The sequence below is a fragment of the Lynx rufus genome, unplaced genomic scaffold (assembly GCF_022079265.1).
Source record: "Lynx rufus isolate CCGP_SWC_20201006 ecotype Redwood Valley unplaced genomic scaffold, mLynRuf1.p SCAF_5, whole genome shotgun sequence".
NCBI classification, from domain to species: Eukaryota; Metazoa; Chordata; class Mammalia; order Carnivora; family Felidae; genus Lynx; species Lynx rufus.
The window spans coordinates 110,881,572-110,903,262 of NW_025814867.1; the positions used below are offsets into that span (position 1 = coordinate 110,881,572).

The 21,691-nt window shown below is 43.0% G+C and overlaps 1 protein-coding gene across 1 annotated transcript; it reads right to left on the bottom strand.

Moving 5' to 3' along the window:
- Positions 1-544: 544 nt before the first annotated feature.
- NIT2 (nitrilase family member 2) lies at positions 545-21,392 on the bottom strand. The gene is made up of 10 exons (XM_047099938.1): positions 20,708-21,392; positions 17,274-17,392; positions 15,687-15,807; positions 14,539-14,627; positions 8,340-8,433; positions 7,751-7,825; positions 6,605-6,683; positions 4,804-4,902; positions 2,614-2,669; positions 545-2,265 (listed from the first exon to the last, which is right to left on the bottom strand). Exons 1-10 carry the CDS (start codon positions 20,733-20,735, stop codon positions 2,174-2,176), a joined length of 852 nt encoding a protein of 283 aa, XP_046955894.1. The 5' UTR covers positions 20,736-21,392; the 3' UTR covers positions 545-2,173.
- Between the last annotated feature and the right edge of the window lie 299 nt (positions 21,393-21,691).

The following is a 21,691-nucleotide window of genomic DNA, read 5'->3' on the forward strand; positions in this document are numbered from 1 at the left end:
TGTTTTCTCAACATAAAAAAGACAAACTTCAAAAGAAGAAAAAGCAATTAACCAGCCTTCACTGGTAATTAAAAACTTTTGCTCTGTAAACAATACTTTTTAAAAAAATGAAGACTTTTTTTTTCTCAGACTTGGAGAATATATTTGTAAAACATGACACGCAACAGATGGTTTTTAACTAGAGTATATAAAGAACTCTTACTGATCAATACAAGGATAAATAACTGAACCAAAACAGGGGGAAAAGATATGAAGGGACACCTCACTGAAAAGGATACAGGAAAAGCACAGGAAAAGATGATCAGCACTATTAATCATCAGGAGAATACAAAGTAAAACCACAATGAAATCACATCACATGCACATTAAAAGAGCTAAAATCAAATTATCACACCAAATACTGGTGAGGACGCGGAGCAACCGGGACACTGACAGACGGATGGCAAGAAATAAAATGGCACAGTCACTTCGGAAAATGAAATACACATAGGCCCCTGCCATTCCACTCCTAGATACTCAAGAAAAATGAACAATTTGTACAAAATGTTTTCTAGCAGCTTTATTTCTAATAGCCAAAAACTAAAAAGTCAAATGTCTATCAACAGGTGAACAGATAAATACAGTGGACTACCATTCAGCAATAAAAAAGAAATGAGTGATATACACAGGAATGAGTCCCCTAGTAATTACGATGAGTGAAAGAAGATGTAAAAAAGTATACATATGGCATGATTCCACTTTTGGGTTATTATAGAAAATTCAAACTAATCTACAGTGACAAAGCTGATCAGTGATTGCCTGGGGAGGAGAAGAGTGGCTGAAGGGATTACATAACAGCTTAAGAAAACACCAGGGGAGGGTTCATTATCTTGATGTGAGCGCTTTCATGGATGTATACATGTGTCAAATTTTACCAAATTGTAGACTTAATTTTAAAACGTCATTTGCCTTTTTCACTCCTGTACTCCTCTGGGTATACAATGCCAGTTCCCAAGGGTTAAATGACACATGATGATATCATCACTCTTATAGCTAACAGAATGTGTGCTTGTGTATTATTGTAAGGTTTTGTTTTATTTTCCAGGATGATAAATATCTCTACATATGTAAACAGTGGTGTGCTAGAGCAGGATTACACCAGCTCAGAAGTGCCCACTGTGCATCTATTTCCAGCTCTGTGTTTAGAGGGGTCATCTTGATAGTCTGTACTTGGCCACAGTGAAAGTATTTATACCAAGGAAATTGGCAAATACTACTGCAACTACTGCAAAATCAGGGCCTTTTTTTTGGGGGGGGGGACAGCTGGTTGTTAAATGTTTATTAGCCCACCACCAACTGTAACATACATAAAAACAAAGTTCATTGGAATCCTTAATTTTTAATTGTGCAAAAGGATTCTGAAAACCACTAGGCTAAAACCACTAGCTTGCCTTCATCAAGCTAGAAAGTGTTACTAGGGAGAAAAGCAAAAAGACAAAGATATTTTCAGACACTCACCCCATCAAGAAAATCTTTTAGAGACTCATACTTTAGTTGCCTTGACCAAATGCCACTGCTGCCATTCTTCCACAGGACTCCCTGTTGATACTACCTTTTCTCTAAGACCAGGAGGGTCTGGGGTTGATTCATTGGCTCCTTCTTGAATTTGAAGAGCCCCAAGGCTGCCGGGAGGGATGGGGCTGCCATCTCCTCTAGCAAACACCAAGGGTCCATAACCTTGCTTTCCATAGCTACTCACAGACTAAAAATATAAACTTCAACGTCCTACTCAAAAGAGAGTGGCACCAGACCAAATTTTCTACGTAATGGATTCTAACCCCAGCAGTGAGATAAGCGGTATGTGACATAAATCTATGGGTACCAGGTGAAGCAGCCACCAGGATACCAAGATCTGATACTTTCACCAACTGCTATGAAGCAACTTAGTATGGGAGTTATAGCCACCTCCTTTTCCTTCTGCTCGCAAGGCTAGCCTAAGCCCTTTTTAACTATCTAATATGGTGTGAAAAATATCATGTGTTAATGCTCCATCATCTCAATAGAGAGTTCCCAACAAAGGAAAAGTCTGAAATTAGAAAAAAAAAAAAAAAATCTCCTTAAAGAATTCAACAGGGAGTTGATTACATTGCAGAAACATCATCCTGTTTTTCATGACATGTTAGAAGCATAAACCTTAGGGCTTTTTCGCCTCCACTGCATAAAGGTCTGATCGCTTCTGGCTAAAAATGGGGATTTGCTGGCGTATTTCAGCCAACCTCTTCAGGTCTGCAAAAACAGGAAAGTGTACTATTAATAGGATGTAACTCCTCACTAACCAATGAGAATTTCTTCCCCAAACAGTATAAAAACCACCAGAGTCTCGGCAAGTAACTCAGGAATATAGAGGCCTTGTCCAAAGGCACCCGGTGACCTGGCGGTCCCGCTGGAGTTATTTCAAACCAAACCAAGAAAACTCAACCGGAATTATAGCCCCCAGGGTTTGGCCAGAGAACCAAGGATAAACGAGAAGGTGGCACAAGGGAGCCCCTCCAAGCGACAGGAGCTTCACAGCTAGGAATCACCTCAGACCAATGGGGACGCCAGAGACCTCAACCGTGCCGCAGCAGATCTTACCTATGTCTGAATACACGATGGTCTCTTCAGTGCCAGCCTTGGCAAGGACATCTCCCCTGAAAGAGATTCGGAAGGGAGTAGGTCACTAATGTTTGTGGGTATCAGGATCCCTATTTTGTCCCACCTCAGGCCTCAGGGGAAGGAATCTGAGATTAAAGACAAGAAAGGAGGGACATAAATTCCTGTTCCACCATTTAAGTAGCCATTTGGCCTTGTGCTAAGTCACCTGCACTCTCCATTTCCTAGTCTATAAAGTGGAAATCAGAGCTCTGTGAGGACTTAGATTACAGAGTATGTTCTGTAAACTGCCAGCTGCTAGGAAATGGTAGTTCCTCCATGATTACAAACCTCTGAAAACAGAGCTACCTGTAAACAGTGGGAAGCTCTGTCCTGTCCCTTCCTGAGTGCAGATCAGAAAGACCCCTTTCGGGAGGGTGGTCTGGCTCTGCTCCTTCATGCTTTCCGAGGCTGGGGATGGTAAGGTTGGGTCTGAGCACAGCCCTGTGCTGCCTGGATCTCTGGCCTTGTGCCTGTGGTCCCTGGGTCCCTATGTTATTGGGTTTCAGTTTTTGAAGGAAAGGTTTCAGCCTGGGGTCTGGATAGAAGTGGTGTGTAAAGCACACCCCAATAGGAGAGGAGCCTCACACTTAGGAACACTCCTTCCCAAATCTGGGGAAAGGCTGATGTGGAAAAGATTCCAGTGCTGAGTCTCTTGGCCCAAAGCAGGGCTTCAAAAACATCTAGTGAAATGAAATTTCTCCAAAGCACAAAATAAAGTAATCTGACCTAACAAACAATCTGATACAGTAATTGGTTCCATTTCCCAGATGGCCACAAACAAATTTTTGGCACAAATGAGCTACAAACATCATCATTAATGCCACTTAACTGAATTCATTTTTATTCTTTTCTATTTCTTCCCCATTTGCTCTGGCATTCAAAGATCTCCCTCTCTGGGTTAACCCCAGGCAGCCATTCCTGATGTCAATATAAGACCGAGGGCCCCCAAGTCCTACAGGTAGAATTCTGAAAAGAATAAAGTACAACTACTTTGTGTCAGAAGCAGCCAGCCTGATCAGCAATGAAGTTCATCAGGAGAACCCTAGCAGGGAAGCAGAGCTGCCCAGAAGGCCAGGAAGCCTGTCACTAACAAATGAACAGAGGAACTTGAACCGAGTTTAAGAAAATGTTCAAGACAACTTAATCCTTCCAGTCTGCCAGTGCCTTCCAAATCCTAATATGCAGGAGGCTCCCTGGAATCTCTCACTGGTCTTATCTTCCAAGGCCTTCCCCTATCACATTCTTTCATCTTTGGGGCCTAGAAGGTCAGAAGAGAGAATTTCAGACATACCCTAGTGATATATAACCCTTCTCGGCCTTGTTACTGGCATATTTATCCTGAAATTATGTAAATACACAGCAGTATGTGTGTAATCATACAGATGTGTGAGTGGTATGGAATAAATCCGAGTTCTAAAGTCAGAAGTCCTGAATCTAAACACCAGTTCTGGCTATTTTATCCCACGAACTTCAATTCTACCATCTATAAACTGAGCTTAACATAGGAAAAGTCTCGTTCACGTGGAGGCCATGTGTGTGAAAGTGCTGTGGAAACCATTCAAGTACAGACCATGAGTTACGTACAGTAACATACAACTGGGTGTGCAGGTGGGAGAACTCCCATGCTGGCTTCTCTAAGACAATGCTTTACACTCTCACAGAGGACAAGGTCACAGTTTTGCTTAAATGAACCCATCCTCCCCCATCTTCTAATCATTAGGCAGGGAGCAAAATCCTCACCCTATAACCCATTTCTGCTCTAGAACTAATCACCTAGCTTAAATTTTAACCAAAAGCCAACAATCTGAGAGCCTCTTTTAACTAAAATCACCCACCATGACTGCTGCCGTGCTTCCCCCATGTGATCCAAGTCTGACTGATAACAAAAGCTACTCAGAAGCTCAGAAGAGGGCTAAGGTCAAATGCTCAATCAAGAAAGACAGCAGGCCCAATTCTTTCTCATGTGGTTTCCAAGTGCAAGTGTCTCTCTCAGACGAAGTGGAGACCTAGGAGGCATGTGAGGATGGGGGGCTGGGAAGGGGCAGGGCTGGTGGGGAATCAGACAACCCACCCCCCCAGTGCAATCTCTCCCAAGCTCCTGGAGAGCCTTTCCCCGCTTAGCCAACTCACCAAGGACTCACAACAGTGCTGTGTCCCCAGGCAATATAGGAGGCCTGATCATCCCGGGCAGGAGATGCCGTGGCCACATATACCTGATTATCAACAGCCCTGTTGTCGACAGACAGAAAAGAGGTAATTCATATATTATATATTGGCAACATTTTTCTATCCCAAGGGTACAGATCCTTCTTTTAAAAACTGGAACGGAGTGGGGGGTGCCTGGGTGGCTCAGTTCGTTAAGCGTCGGACTTCAGCTCAGGTCATGCTCTCACAGTTTCTGAGTTTGAGCCCCGTGTTGGACTGTGTGCTGACAGCTCACAGCCTGGAGGCTGCTTCAGATTCTGTGTCTCCCTGTCTGCCCCTCCCCTGCTCACGCACGCATGCTTTCTCTCTCTCCCTCTCTGAAAAATAAATAAACATTAAAAAAATTATTTTAAATAAATAAAATGAAATAAAAACTGGGACAGGATAGGCTGGCTCAGACATGGAAGGGAACAAACAAAGCCATGAAACCCTCCCTTCTAAAAGTATATTTAATGCATAAGCCACTTCTCAACTGGGAGTGATTTTGCCCAGTAGAGCCATTTGCCAGTGTCTGAAGACACTGACTCTGACTTTTTGACTTTCATGATGGGGGTTGCTATTGCCACCCGGAGGGTAGAGGCCAGGGATGCTATTAAACATCCTACAGTGCACAGAACAGCCCCTATAACAGAGAATGAGCTAGTCTAACATGTTAATACTGCCACAGTTGAGATCCTGGCCTGAGCCAACCTTTTAACATATAAACGAGCAGATCTTCTCTGGTTAATCGAGTCAAGGTGGCCAGAGAGACTGGACTGGACTTGCTGGGGCCAAACACTTTGCAGGGCTGCGTGGCATCTCCATGCCCCCAGTGGCCGCAGCCCCATCATCTCAAATTAGGTAAGAATTTCAGGTGGCAGGCTGGGTACATCAAGCCACCTCACCTGGGAGCATCCTGGGCTTAACCAACAGGTCCACGCCAGGCCATTCCGATATCTCCCAAGCTTTTCCTGCTCCCTACAAGACTGCATTAATTAATATTCATGGTATCAGACACCCCTACCCCATCTTACACCAAGCAACCAACCAAACACCTCTGCTTCCTCCTCCAATAAAAATTGCCATCCTCTTTAGAAGTGAGAATAGTGGCCACATCTGGGCAAAGGAGAGGGTAGACGGAAGGGGCAAAGGGGAGCATTCTAGAGATCCAGAAGTGTTCTATATTGACCGTGGCCAGAGGTGCATACACATGTAAAAACTCCCCAACCTACAGACTTAAAATCAGTGTACTTTCCTCTAAGTATAGGATACCTCAACTAACAGAACTGTAACGGAGAGAGCCAGCGTCTCTGACCAGTATTTCATGGTTTTCAGCACACTTTACACAGACACACAAGTCACACTCCTTTCCCCTTCCATATTACATCCACCTCAGCCATCTGCCCTTCACCACTCACTCCTCAGCCTCAGGGACTCAGGTAACAGCTACTGTGACATGCCAAAGACACCGTGCAATGCCTGGGATTCGCAGAATAGAAAAACAGTGTCTCGGCAGGGTATTGTAGGACTAGCAGAATGAGGTAAGGGCTGGGGTAGGAGAAGCATCGCGATCCAAGCAACATAGCCAATGGGGTGATTCATCCTTTCCCACTGCATCTGGATGTCAGGGCACCTGAGTCAGGGGCAGCATCCTGTATCAGGAAGGTTGGTTCTTCCCCCAAACTGGAAATCTCTGCAACAAGGCAACACTGACACACTTGAAGGTGTGCCTGAGATGCTTTCTTACCGGCCTCGTTGAAGCAACTCCCAGTGGGCTGGTCCAGTGGTCAAATTAAAAGCTCCAGGATACACCAACAGCTGGCAGCCTTGAGACAGAACGGCCAGAGAAGAATGGGTGCAGGTTGACACCACCTCACACTCAGTCCCCATTTTGGTCCTTACCCAGTGGGGAACAAACTCAAACTCTCCCAAACCTAAAAACAAAGATGTCCGCCAAGGTAGGATTCCTTTGGGGACACATACACGCTGCACACAGACATAGAAGAACAGTGCTATTGATGACCAAAACCACGGTATGTGACTTCACAGATTTCTGTCAGCACCATATGGCCAGCTCTGCGTGGCCAAGGACCACATTTTGTAATGCTTTTCAAATGAAATGAGGGGCAGAGTAGGTGCTCTAACACTTACTGACAGAAGTCAACAGAGACCGCCAACGCAGAGCCTGTGCACCCCCCACCTGTTTTGCTGACCAGGCAGTCACAACACCTGCACCCATTTCACTTGAAGTGACAGTCAAGTCCAAATCAGAGTAGCTTGGACAGTCTAGTGGGATGCTCCTATTTGTTGACTACCACAAGAAGAGCTTTCTAAGCTCTCCTTCCTTAATCTCCACCCCATGCCTATGAAAAAATGGAGATCCACGCTGCTGTAAAGATTAAATAATTTACTAAAAGTATCACGTCCATTAAGGGAAAGAGCTGGAACCAGAACCCAGATCTTGTGACTTGGCTCCGTGCTCTTCCAGGACAGCAAGGACACTTGTTCTCTGGACCAGAATGTCACTGACTACATTTCTACTGTGCCCAACATGCAGGACCACTGAGTGTGAAATCATGACAGGCACCATAGACCATATCCTCACTTCTAGCGGGCTCCAAGCTACTCTTTCCAAATACAGTAGCAAGAAGGGTTCGAGGGGCAGAGAAGATTTAGGAGCATGGCTCCTGCTTAGCTCCACAGTGTGCTGAAATGCAACCTCCAAACAGCTGTGCTGTCCACGTGCAGCAATGTCTGAGCAGCCGGATGAGGGTCGACAGAGTAAAGCTTCTCCTCCGGTTTTTCTGACCAAGGGCTCCCTCCCTCTACCCACGAAGACCAGGCCAGAACCAAACCTGGAAGCACCTCCACAGCACAACCTCGGTGATCTCACCTCTCTGCGCATAGATTTGTGCGAGCTCTGCAAAGCGGATGTCGTAGCAAATGCCCAGGCCCACTCTGCAGTAAGCTGTTTTTCAAACAGAAAATGCACAAATGAAAAGTTAACCTCTTTTGCAACATGGCGTGGCAGGATAAAGCCTCCATTTGAGATCACCAAACAATGAAGGTAATACATTACCCAGGGCCCATGGATGGAGAAAATGTACAAGCTTATGCCTGCTTGGATTTTCCCTCACGAAGACATCGTTTATGTCAGCAGATTAGAAATAAGAAGTTCATTCTAATTGAATGCTTATTGTCTATGTGGGAAGTATTCAATCACAGCCTGACAGATAAACTCTGGAAGTGATCATACGAATAGTCTGTGACCAAATGGCAGAGCAAAATCATGACAAACCTGTAGTTCTCCATTCAGCCCACTATTTCTAGATCTCTGGCCATTCTATACCCTTCTCATTTCTGGTCTTATAGTCAGGGTATGTAAAGAAGTCAGGGAGGAACATAAGAGAAAAAAAAAAAAAAAAAAGAACGCCTGACCCTCATCTACTGAGACTGCTGAAACAGGTGAACTTAGTACTTACGAGTATCAAATGTGGAGAAACTATCACCGGGACTCAATGTTTCAGATTCGTGAAATGTGATTTTCCCCGGAACGTCAATATCAAACAGATGGAGCTGCATCACAAGTAATGGATTTGGTTACCTCTTTTCCCGCAGGGTTCACGGCAGCAATTTACAAACGTCCTTCCATGCCCAGAAATAGGGATGCTCTAAGATCAACTATACAAATAGTAACCCCAACCTGCCCACAACCCAACCCACAAGCTGACATCTTATCAAAATGAGCTCTAATATACAAAACTGGAAAAAATCCACAAAGCGGTAGTTTTATGACACTTCTTTCCTATGTAGTACGCAAGGTGATATCTAGGTTTCTTACGGAAGGCAGCTAATGTGTTACTTTCTTATTCAGTATAAATGCTAACTGAAGTCTTCATCACAGAATCATAATCAAACTGACACATTGGCAGGAGAGGTGGAGAGTGGGTAATTAAAAATCGGTACAATTTTCCCAACTAAATGCAGCAATATATAAAAAGTGCAACACATCATCTGAAATTGGATTTATTCAAGGAAAGCACGTGTTAACATGAGGAAATCAATGTAATTTACTACAAATAGCTAACAAAATAAAGGAGAAAAGTCATATGAACATCTTAAGAGGTACATAATGAGCATTTGGCAAACTTCTAAATCCATTCATATTTTCAAAACAAAAGAAAAAAACTCTTCTGGGAAGGGTATTCCCTTACTCTGACATAGCATCTGCAAAAGTAAAAAAGGAAGGAACATCATACTTAACAGTGAAACATTAAAAGCCTTTTCAGGGGCGCCTGGGTGGCGCAGTCGGTTAAGCATCTGACTTCAGCCAGGTCACGATCTCGCGGTCCGGGAGTTCGAGCCCCGCGTCAGGCTCTGGGCTGATGGCTCAGAGCCTGGAGCCTGTTTCCGATTCTGTGTCTCCCTCTCTCTCTGCCCCTCCCCCGTTCATGCTCTGTCTCTCTCTGTCCCAAAAAAAAAAATAAATAAACGTTGAAAAAAAAAAAATTAAAAAAAAAAAAAAAAGCCTTTTCATACTGAGATCAGGAACAAGACAAGGACTCCTCCTATTCGGAGGATCTCAGAGATCCTAACCCAAGCAACAAGGCAACAGAAAGGAATAAAAACCATGAGGATGAGAAAGATAAAATTAACTCTGTAATTATTCTCAGATGATATAACAATGTACCTACAAACTCCAAAAGAAATCTACAGCTGAATTATTGAAATTAAGGAGTTTAGCAAGGTTACAACATACAAGGTCAGTACTTTTAAAATTAGTTGTACTTCTATATACTAGCAAGAAACAGAAAATGAAAGGGCATCAAAAACCACCAATTAGGAATAAATCTAGCAAATGATATACAAGACTGTACCCAAAGCACTATAAAAACAATTCAAGAGAAATTTTTAAAAGCTTGAATAAATGGTGGGATATACATATTCATGGACTGGAAAACTCAATACTAAAAATATGCACTTCAAACAGTGAGGTTACAAGCACAAAAAGCTAGTTGTTTAGCCCCAAAGCTAAACAACTTTAGATAGAACAGAGCAGCTGAGGGTTGCCTGGGTGGCTCAGTCGGTTAAGCACCGGACTTCAGCTCAGATCATGATCTTGTGGTGAGCCCCACGTTGGGCTCTGTGCTGACAGCTCAGAGCCTGGAACCTGTTTGGATTTGGATTTTGTGTCTCCTTCTCTCTCTGCCCCTCCCTCACTCATGCATGCACACGTGCTCTCTCTCAAAAGTAAGTAAACATTAAAAAAAAAAAAAAGAATGGAGAACCTGAAGTTACTGCCTACCTCACAAAGGAAAAACAGTATGGTGTTTGAGTACAATGAAGTTAACTACTTACTAAAACAAAAAAACTCAACCCTTTTCAGAGTAATATAATAGAAGCTGGAATCTCAACAACATAGAATCCAATATGCAATCCAAAATTACTAGACACACAAATAAGAAAATGTTACCTAACTTTAAAGAAAACATAATAATCAATGAAGCAGACCCCAGCCTGAGTCAGATGTGATAATTACCAAAAAGGACCTATTAAGCTAGGCTCAAGGTTATAAGGAGAAATATGCTCTTAATGAATAGACAAAGAGGATATAATTAGTAGAGAAATAAAAGTTTATCTGAAATTTTAAAAGATTTCACTGGGATGGCACAGAGGAGACTAGGGATTACAGAAGAAAGACTCTGAGAACTTGAAGACAGATGAATGGAAACTGTCCAAGCTGAAGAAGATAGAGGAAAAAGGTTGGAAAAACAAAAAACTGGAGTCTTGGAAACCTGGTTTGGTAGAACAGTATCAAAATTGAAGTCCAATAAGAAGAGAATGGAACAGAAAGGCATTTAAAAAAATAATGCCCCAACGGGACGAAAGAGTTAAATTTACAGATTAAAGAAGCACAAAGCAGGGCTCTGGGTGGCTCAGTCAGGCGTCTGACTTCAGGCTCAGGTCATGATCTCACAGTTTATGAGTTTGAGCCCAACATCGGGCTCTGTGCTGACAGCTCAGAGCCCGGAGCCTGCTTCAGATTCTGTGTCTCCCTCTCTCTCTGCCCCTCACCTGCTCACACTATCTCTCTCTCTCTCAAAAATAAGTTTAAAAAAATTTTTAAAAAATAATAAATAAGCACAAAGCAAGAGAAATAAAAAGAAAACTATATCTACATAGGCACATCAGAGTCAAAACACTGAGAACTAAAGATTATGGAAAACATTTTGAAGGCAGACAGAAAAAAAACCACGAATTACATACAGAACAACAATACAAATCACCACTGAATTCTTATCAGAAAAATGCTTAAAAAGAGGCTAGGAAATACATGAAAAACACTGCTCAAATTGCTCAGAGAGAAAAGAAAACTGTCAACCCAGAATTCTATTCCACCAAAAATATCTTTCAAGAATGAAGACAAAATAAAGATATATTCATAAACCAAAACTAAGAGCATTCCTACCTACCAGATCCTCACTACAAAAATTCTAAAGGAGATCTTTCTGTTTGAAGGCAGATACCAGACAGAACTAGGATCTTTAGAAAGAAAAATACAAAGAAGCTAAATATTTCAGCAAACAAAATAATTTTATCTGAATTTCTTTACATACAAATGATTACTTAAAAACTTAGTGTTTTGTGGGATTTATTATGCAATACGTATGACAACTATAACAGAAAGAGGGGAGAAAGAAGGAAATTGATCTATATAATTGTGAAGTTCTTAAATTTCATATGAAATAGTAGGATATTAATTCTAAGTAGACTATGAAAAGATAGGGTGTGTATGGTAATCCTCAGGACAACTTAAAAAAAAAGCAAAGAGGTATAACTAAAAGCCAATAGTTAAATTAAAATGGAATTCTAAATAATACTCAACTAAACCAAAAGAATGCTGGAAAGAGGAACAAAGAAAAAAAACACTAAAATGTCTAATGCCTAAATCAAACCATATCAATAATTACATTAACTATAAGTGAAGTCAGTGCTAAGAGGCACAAATTGTCAAAATGAATAAAACAACAAGACCCAACTGTATGCTAGCTACAAGAGAATCATTTTAATTATAAAGATACACTGGACTTCAAGCTGTATTACAAAGCTGTAATCATCAAGACAGTATGGTACTGGCACAAAATCAGAAACTCAGATCAATGGAACAGAATAGAGAACCAAGAAATGGACCCACAAACGTATGGCAAACTAATCTTTGACAAAAGCAGGAAAGAATATCCAATGGAATCAAGACAGCTCTTCAGCAAGTGGTGCTGGGAAAACTGGACAGCGACATGCAGAAAAATGAACCTGGGCCACTTTCTTACACCATACACAAAAATAAACTCAAAACGGATGAAAGACCTAAATGTAAGACAGGAAGCCATCAAAATCTTCAAGGAGAAAGCACACAAAAACCTCTTTGACCTTGGCCACAGCAACTTCTTACTCAACATGTCCCCGGAGGCAAGGGAAACAAAAGCAAAAATGACCTATTGGGACTTCATCAAAATACAAAGGAAACAATCAGCAAAACTAAAAGGCAACTGACAGAATGGGAGAAGATATCTGCAGATGACATATTAGATAAAGGGTTAGTATCCAAAATCTATAAAGAACTTATCAAACTCAACACCCAAAAAACAAAGAATCCAGTGAAGAAATGGGCAAAAGACACGAATAGACACTTCTCAAAAGACATCCAGATGGCCAACCAACACATGAAAAAATGCTCAACATCACTCATCATCAGGGAAATACAAATCAAAACCACAATGAGATACCACCTCACACCTGTCAGGATGGCTAACATTAACAACTCAGGCAACAACAGATGTTGGCAAGGATGTGGAGAAAGAGGACCTCTTTGGCACTGCTGGTAGGAATGCAAACTGGTGCAGCCACTCTGGAAAACAGTATGGAGGTTCCTCAAAACATTAAAAATAGAACTACCCTATGACCCAGCAATTGCACTACAAGGTATTTATCCAAGGCATACGGGTGTGCTGTTTTGAAGGGACACATGCACCCCAACGTTTATAGCAAAACTATCAACAATAGCCAAAGTATGGAAAGAGCCCAAATGTCCATCGACTGATGAATGGATAAAGTAGAAGTGGTGTGTGTATATATATATACAATGGAGTATTATTCGGCAATCAAAAAGAATGAAATCTTGTCATTTGCAACTACATGGATGGAACTAGAGGGTATTATGCTAAGCGAAATTAGTCAGAGAAAGACAAGTATCATATGACTTTACTCATATGATGACTTTTAAGATACAAAACAAATGAACATAAGGGAAGGGAAGCAAAAATAATATAAAAACAGGGAGGGGGACAAAACATAAGAGACTCAAATATGGAGAACAGAGGGTTACTGAAAGGGTTGCAGGAGGGGGGATGGGCTAAATGGGTAAGAGGCATTAAGGAATCTACCCCTGAAATCACTGTTGCACTATATGCTAACTAACTTGGATGTAAATTCAAAAAATAAATTAAATACACCTGCCAAAATAAATAAATAAATAAATAAATAAATAAATAAATAAAATACAAAGATACATTCAGGTTGAAAGTAAGGAATTAGAAAAAAAATGTACCATACAACAGTAAGTATAAGATTAGAATGGCCATGACAATATCAGAGATAAACTTCAAGACAAAGATTATTGTGAGAAAGAAAGGGATTTCACAACAATAAAAGGATCAATAGCCAAAGTATTTAACAATCTTCAATGTATTTGCATTTACCAAATGTCAACGTTCCCAAAGTGATCTCTATTTTCAGTGCAATTCTTTTTTTTTTTTTATCATTCTAAGTATTCGCTTTATTTATTTATTTTTAATTTAAATCCAAGTTAGTTACATTTAGTGTAACTATGATTTCAGGAATAGAATTTAGTGATTCATCACTTACATATAATACCCAGTGCTCACCCCAACAAGTGCCCTCCTTAATGCCCATCACCCATTTAGCCATCCCCCACCAACCTCCCCTCCAGCAACCCTTAGTTTGTTCTCTGTATTTAAGAGTCTCTTATGGTTTGTCTTCCTCTCTGTTTTTATCTTATTTTCGCTTCCCTTCTCTTATGTTCATCTGTTTTGTATCTTAAATTCCACATACAAGTGAAGTCATATGTTTGTTTTTCTCTGACTTATTTTGCTTAGCATCATACACCCTAGTTCCATCCACATTGTTGCAAATGGCAAGATTTCATTCTTTTTGATCACTGAGTAATATTACATTGTATGTATGTGTGTATACATATGTATATATATACATGTGTATATATATATGTGTGTGTGTATATATATATACACATATATATATAGATACAGATATAGATATAAATATAGTGATATATACACATATACCACATCTTCTTTACCCATTCATTCGTCGATAGACATTCGGGCTCTTTCCATACTTTGGCTATTGTCAATAGTGCACTATAAACACTGGGCAATTCTAATCAAAATTCCTACAGATTTTTCCTTTGCTGAAACTGACAGGCTAAGTCTAAAATTTATATCAAAATGCCAACAGGCAAGATTCGACAAGTTGACTATACCAACTAGTCAAACGCCCCACATGTGTAAAATTTGATGAGAGGAACTAGGGGATTTCACAGCAAATTCTCAAGAGGTAATGAGGCTTGCCACATTCCCTACTTACCTTTCTGTATTTTATCAGTAAAGTTCCATCAGGCCCAAACACAGCACAAGTGTTATAGAATTTCCCAGCATCCTCTTCAGGAACAGAACCTTTCATTGAGAAGAGAAACACAGGAGCAAAGAAAATATTCTGAATAAAGCACTCTTGTATGATAACAAGACAAACACTTGACAACCTGTCACTTGGGCCCAACAATAAAGCATACTATGTTCTAAGGGTTATTTAATTATGTTCTTTTTTGTCTTCTTTAATATGATGTTTCAGAAACAAACTCCAGAGTAGAGATGAAATGTAATTAAGTCAGATGCCAAAGACAGGTTCAAAAATAACCAAACTGTTTCTGAATTCTGCTTTGATCTTGAGCTACAAAATCTGTTAATCTATAACACTAGAGAAACACAGAGGATTCACTGTTGCTCAACTTCAAATCACCAGGTCCTGCAAAGTAATTGTATCCCCATTAGGCCTCATGATGGGAATGGAAGCCAATCCTGCCATCACTGAATGTAGTTCCCGCATTTCTTTTTTCTTGCTTGTCTTTTCTTCACCTCTCATCTGTTTCTAATTCTTTTAACATGTCATAACAGAGAATAATTGTGTTTGCTAGATCTATTGAACAGCTTTGCTGTACTGATTTTTATTTAAGCAAATACATTTTAAAAATTTATTTTGAAACCACATTTATTTCAAAACCATACTTCTAAAGCTACCTTGATATATGTGGCCTCTTTATGAGAAAACAAAATTTCCTAACGTTGTATTAGTATAATGAAAGACACTCCAATACAGTGTTTTCTTTCCACATTTCCACCTGCCCTGTATTCCCATTCCTTCTCCAGGGAAAAGTCATCATTATCAGTTTGGTGCGTCTTTATACAATACTTACTATGTGCTACATATACAAACACATACGAAAATATATAACCTTTTGTGGCAGGGATTAATCTGAGAGTGCCTGTTCATATCATACGGAACGTGCTTCTTCCACATAACTGAGTCTTGAACCTTTTTCCACATGATTACGTAAGATCCACCTCATTCTTTCAATGTCTGACTTACATGCTTTGTATTTCATTGCTTAAATGAAACAAAAATTATTTGGATATTTCTCATGTTTAGGTCATTATACCTTGAGGGTAGGAAGTTACCTCCAATGAGATATATGCTGCACTCCTTTGCTACTTCAGAAAGCTTCTGTGTAGATTCACCAGGAATTTTCTCAGCATATTGGGGAAAATATTTCGTGCCATATGGACAATTAAAGCATTCCTAGAATAATGTTGGCAGAGAAAAGGGGGGGGGGGGAAACCGTGAAAATAGCCCACCCATTTTAAACTTAAACTCAGAAGACACAGCTGCCTCTTTTAGCCCTGCTCTCAAAAGGGTAAAACACAGCCGATAAGAAAAACACTGGCATCCTAGGGCTAAAGAGCCTGTGGCCCCGAGCCGAACATGACAGCTGGCTCAGGTTGGGCCAGAGGACACAGGTCATGTGTGCTCTCTCAGATCCCTGTCACCCCAGCAAATCCGCCTCTCCCTCAGTGTCCGCAGAACTCTGAGTTCCCACCCTGGGCACCTGAGCCCCATGACAATTGGGTTTAATCATAGGACTTCGGTGTTAGAATGAATCCATTGGCTCAAAACTATATTATTAACTATGTAAAGCAATAAAGCCTGTGTTTGAAAAAATACAGAAATCTCTCATTCTCCAGGATATGCTATCTGCCACAGCTCTGTGACAAAAGAAAAGCAAAAACTAGACTTTGATTCTAATTCATCATTCACTGAGACTGTGCACCAGGCACTGTGCTAGCAAACTCAAACCTGAGGATCATCAGCTTATACAACACACATTAGAGAGGGCACATGCAGAATTAGGTGCTTTCATTCTCGCTCCTGGCAACTTAAAGCAACAAGTGACCGTGATCAGTGTACAGGCGAGTCCCATAACTGTGGCCATAAGGAAGACTGGATTCACATTAAGATCTCAAGCTCCCTTGTTAAAGATTCTGACTCACTGGCCACATCTGTGATGGACTGGAGCCTAAAACATAAGGTGGCCCTGAAAATTCTCTAGTCAATCTAAGCAGGGTTTACAAAGGGCCACCTCCTCCCCACAGCGCAAAAGGGAGAGAGGAAGAGGGGGCTGCCTGGAATAGTTCAACCACTGATCCCAGTAGTCCTTTGCCCCAAAATGCAGTATAGGCATGTCTTAGCATGAGCAGAACCCAGCTCTGGGCCAACACTACACCTGCTGACCTGGTTCTGTTCTAAAAGCAGTCACCTAGGAAATACATGCAGAGCCCTACTGGCTTACTACAGGCTACCATATTTAGGAAGATACTGCAGGCTTCCTAAATGTCTCTAGTAATTTCCAGTTTTCAACCATTTGCTAAAAATGTTGGAGCCTTAGCACTACAATCAGTTATGTGTGCCATGGTCCTGGAAAGACTTACTTATACAAGGAAAGAAGGTAAGTATCCAAGGCACTGAGTATTCTATCTTTAAGTAAGCCACACAACTTACCAGGATTCTGAACACGATAAATAATCCCAAAGAGCTGTAAACACGCTGGCACATCCTATCACAAAGACCCTTAAACATGGAACAATCCTGGGGACCCACAAGACCCCGCTGGACCCCAGGACACAAGAAGACAACGAGAAGCAGCAGCCAGTATTCTACTGGATCAGAAGTTCCCAGAGGGCAGCGGCCACCTCCACCTCCATACTTACTGGCAGAGAAACTATTTTGGCTCCTTGTGTTGCTGCCTCCCGCACGAGGCCACAAGCTCGAGTGAGGTTATCTGATTTGACGGAAGAAACCTGAAGTTGGATGAGGGCCAAGCGGAAAGCTGAGGACGAAGATACAAGAAAACAGCTGTCAGAAGACCTGACTCCTGGATCAAAGCGACTCTCAACCAGAGACAGATTCTGTACCCCCTCCCCAAGACATCTGACAACGTCACCACTGTTGGGGTGCCAGTAGCTGCTGGTGCGTAGGCGTCAGGGACATTGCTAAACACGCCACAGTACACAACAGTCCTTCACAACAAAGAATTATCCAACCCACAATGTGAATGATGTGGAGGCTGAGAAACCTGGGGACAGAGCAACACCTCTGGGCGAGGCCCCACGCCAGCACAAGAGCCTCAAGCAAAGCAGGCAGGGCCAGCTTCTTACATACTACTGAGAACACGGCTTGAAGGAAGAATGAACTTGAAGATGGAACTGTCCCTTACAGTTTGCTCTTGGGACTCAAGCTACCCCTGTTCCAGATACGGAGTGCATCTTAGTGCAGGTGAAATCCCTTGGAAACTACCCAATCACTGTGACCTGGGGCGGTCAGCCCAATGGAAGGGGAATTGCCCGCCTCCACCTCCCCACCACCAGCTGGGGCAGGGAGCAAAGGTCCAGCCGCCGGAGGAAGGGAAGCCTGGCGGCTAAGGAGCTGCACATGTGCTTAGTCACGGGGCAGGGCCCCTGGCCACCTGTGAGGTTTTGCACTGGCCCCATGAACATTCCTGTGCCCCCAAAGAGCACAACATTAAGTGGCAAATAACACCACGAGAGGTTGCAAGGGAGACTGTTAGAAAAAGCTAACAGTGCTTTTTCCTGTTACTCGAGTAAGAGGCTCCATATTTTTATGAGGGACTGAGTCCCACAGAGCCAACAAGATTTGCTGTCAGCCAAGAAGGTCAGGGGTTCTTCCAGGCTTATTCCTTCTTTGAGCTAATAACCACACCCTATATGTGCTTTTCCTATATTCTCTAGAGTTCTCTTGTAACTCTTATAGTCATCACCCACTGGTTAATAATTTTTTATATACAATTTCCCGTGTTCAAGTGACTGGTGTGGTTTCTACGTCCTGCCTGGACCCTGATTGATGCATAGTTTTTGCTCCTGGTCTGACGGGAGGCGACATTAAAGGATCAAAAGCACGTGGCAACCTATGAAGCTCTGCAAAACTTCAGGAATCTTCAGTAAAGGCCTTCCCTAGCTTCCCTCCCCCACCACTGCTCTAGAAAACTAAGCTCTAGAGCCTGAAAACCATTAGAGTTCTCCCTCTGGGTATCTGCTGTACTGGTGCAAATGTCCCCAGAAGAGTCAACACCGACAGACCCCGATCTCTGATGGCCTGTTTGGCCCACTGTGAACCCTAAAAGTAGGAAAACTCAGATGCTCCATTCCTTGGTGTATCTTAAATACAGTGAGAAGAGCTAAACGTAACCCTGAATGTAGCTTGTTGAATAGTTTCAGAATCTGAATGAATACAAAGGAATCTAAAACAAGAAACGAAAGCTGGGATAACTTTGGAGCAAACTTTAGCTGTCACCCGAACATCACACAAACCTACTAAAAGTCTCCACGGTAATTCAGGAGCTGGGCTTTGTCTCTGCTCTGGAGGGATTAAAAGATGAATCCACCATGGCTATGCTGAGAGTTTCCTCTCTCCCTCATCCTATCCAGAAAGTCCTGATCCAGGCTTGGGACTGTCTGACATTCTGCAGATTACCCACTCCACACAGGGACTGAGATACAGAAAGGCTACCATCGGGAAGTTTCTTGATGTGGAAAACAATACTAGTCAATTCATCTCCTCAGCTGTAAAGTGAAAATTACAATGACTTTTAAGGTTCCTGGCTGCCCTAATAGTCATCATCATCTAACAATGAAAGACTTACCAAAGGGGCTAAAAAAAAAAAAAAAAAAAAAAAAAGATAAAACAAAGTAAAGTGAAGGGACCAATGTGGGAAAAGCATACGGAATGTGCCAGGCCCTCTATACATGCAAACATCTGTGAAGCGTCATTAACACTATTTGGTAGATGAGGAAATTGCAGGGGGGGAGGGAAGCTGCACAAAATCAGTGAACAAAGTCAGTGAGACAATCCAAGCCAAAATCTGGAACTGTAAAGCAGGACAGGAACCGCATTTGTTTCTGGGTGGGCCGGGGAGAGGTCATGTAACTTGAAAACACTCCTCAAGGAAATGAGACACCATCCTCAACACCATCACGAGCCACACCTCTCAAGCCCACCAGCCTCAGTCTCGTCCTGGCTCTTCAGAGACAGCAGGCACATCCAGAGGCAGGTGTGTAAAACGACTTCCATACCCCGATCCTAACATTCAGTCAGCCACTGACTTGCTCCGAGCACTGGCAGGTTAAAATGAAAACCAGAGCACTTGCACAAACCTTAGCATCTAGTGGGGGCCTCGCAAGACCTCAGGAGGGGCAGTTGATGTCCATTTTACAGGCCAGGAAACTGAGGTTCAGAAAGATTAAATGACCTGTTGCCACAGACTGAGGCAAAACTGTATTAATCCAGGTCTCCAGACTAGGGGTCCAGGACACTCCAAAGCCTCATGTAAAAGGATCGGGCAAAGACCTGGGGACAAAGAAAGATGGCTGGAAACGCCCCCTGGGGCTGATCCAGGATAGACTTGTGTAACATGTAATACCTAACCCGAAAGCTCAATGTCCAGGTGCAGAAACAGCTTGTCCAGTTTTTTCTGTTTGGGAAGAGAGCATTCTCCACTGGGTGTGACGGGCGCTGCAACATGGGGCAAGTTAATCAGGCCTCTTACCATACAGCCCAAATCAGAGAAAAACGATGCTTCATTTTCATATAACGGGGTTCAAGACACAAATAATTAGGATACATGCTTTTGCAAAACTCAAGTTAAAAAATCAATCTAAGGTGAATACAGTGAACGCGACACCCCCTGGATAGTCTCGCTTTCTCATGCAAAACCTAACAGCCTCCAAGAATCCCACAAGGCAGAGGTTCCCACACTCGAAAAAGTCTCCTAATTACTGAAGGTGCAGTCTTCCGGTCGGGGCGGGGAGAAGGGGGCGCGGAACTTGTGTGCACCCGTCTCCCTCCTCTTCCGGCGCAGGTGAATTTGCAGCCGGCGGTGCCGAAACGCAGCTAGAGCCACGGGACTCAGGAGGAGCCCTGCAGGGAGCAAGACGCGGGCCCTTCCGGTCGCGAGGCCTGGCGCTCCCGAAAGCCTGGACTCCCCGGGAGTGCGCCGGGCCGCGCTCCGCCGCCCGAGACCTCAACCCCGCGGGCGCCGGGTCAGGGAAGGCCCGGGACGCGGCGGGGACACAAGCGGAGGCGAGGGGCTGAGCCGGCGATCCCTCCCCCGGGCCGCCGCGCTACTTACTGGCCATGGCTCTCTCGAGCAGCACCATGGGCGGCGCGGCCTGACCCGGTTCCCTGGGCGGAGAGCGGCGGCCCGGCGAGAGGCGGCGCAGAGCGGCACGCAGGACTTGGTGCGGCCGAGGCTCCGCCTCCGGACCGCCTCCCGGTCCCGCGGCTCCGGGGAGAGCGTGTGGTCTTTCCCGCGCTCCAACATCTGTTTAGGTGTCGGCTGTTGGCGCCACCAAGGAGCAAACCATGGACCAAGGAGAAGCGACGAATAACAACACGCTCCAGTAAAAGGAATGCAAGGCAAAGGGGTACATTGGAGTGGTGTTCAACAATTGGCCAGAGAAAGGATTGAACCTCTTGCTGGTTAGAGCACCTCTAGCCGGCAATAATACCGTATATGCTGATTGCCTTGGGCTCCTTGAACAAGTCGCTCTGACGACTGGGGATGGAATGGGATGGAATGGGATGGAATGACCTACGATGGTTTAGTCACGCAAGACATCAGTGGGATCTGACTAGAAGGCTGCTAGGTCATGGGGGAGAAGAAAAGAGCGACAAACATTGTATCCTCAAAAATTCAGACCTCTTACATACTGAAATATGCTAATATTGTGTGAGGACTTTTGCATTTGTATTTTTTAGGATTGTGTGTGTGGGTGTCTCATGTCTTTGTGGTTTTTGTTGTCAGGTTTGGGGATCAAAAATCACAAAACTAATAAAATCTTGCCATCTTTTTCTTTTCTTTTTTTTTTTTTTAATGCTCTGTCCTGGTTTTTAAAAGGATACTCTAGAGGCGCCTGAGTAGCTCAGTCAGTTGAATTTCCCACTCTTGATTTAGGCTTGGGTCATGATCTCACAGTTTATGAGGTCGGCCTGCGGGCAGCCTGCTTGGGATTCTCCCTCTGCCCCTCTTCCTTGTTTTCTGTCTCTCAAAAATAAATAAAAGGATACCCTTAAAACATTTTTGGAATAATTAGGGATATTTATGAACTGGATA

What these genes read in the sequence shown, in the direction of transcription:
- NIT2 (XM_047099938.1), bottom strand. Translation starts at nt 20,735, where the DNA reads ATGGTGCTGCTCGAGAGAGCCATGGCCA. An exon ending in TACTGATAAAATACAGAAAG is followed by an intron (nt 8,434 to 14,538) that starts GTAAGTAGGGAA and finishes CTTGTGATGCAG; the next exon opens with CTCCATCTGTTTGATATTGA. An exon ending in TTTCTCCACATTTGATACTC is followed by an intron (nt 7,826 to 8,339) that starts GTAAGTACTAAG and finishes TTTGAAAAACAG; the next exon opens with CTTACTGCAGAGTGGGCCTG.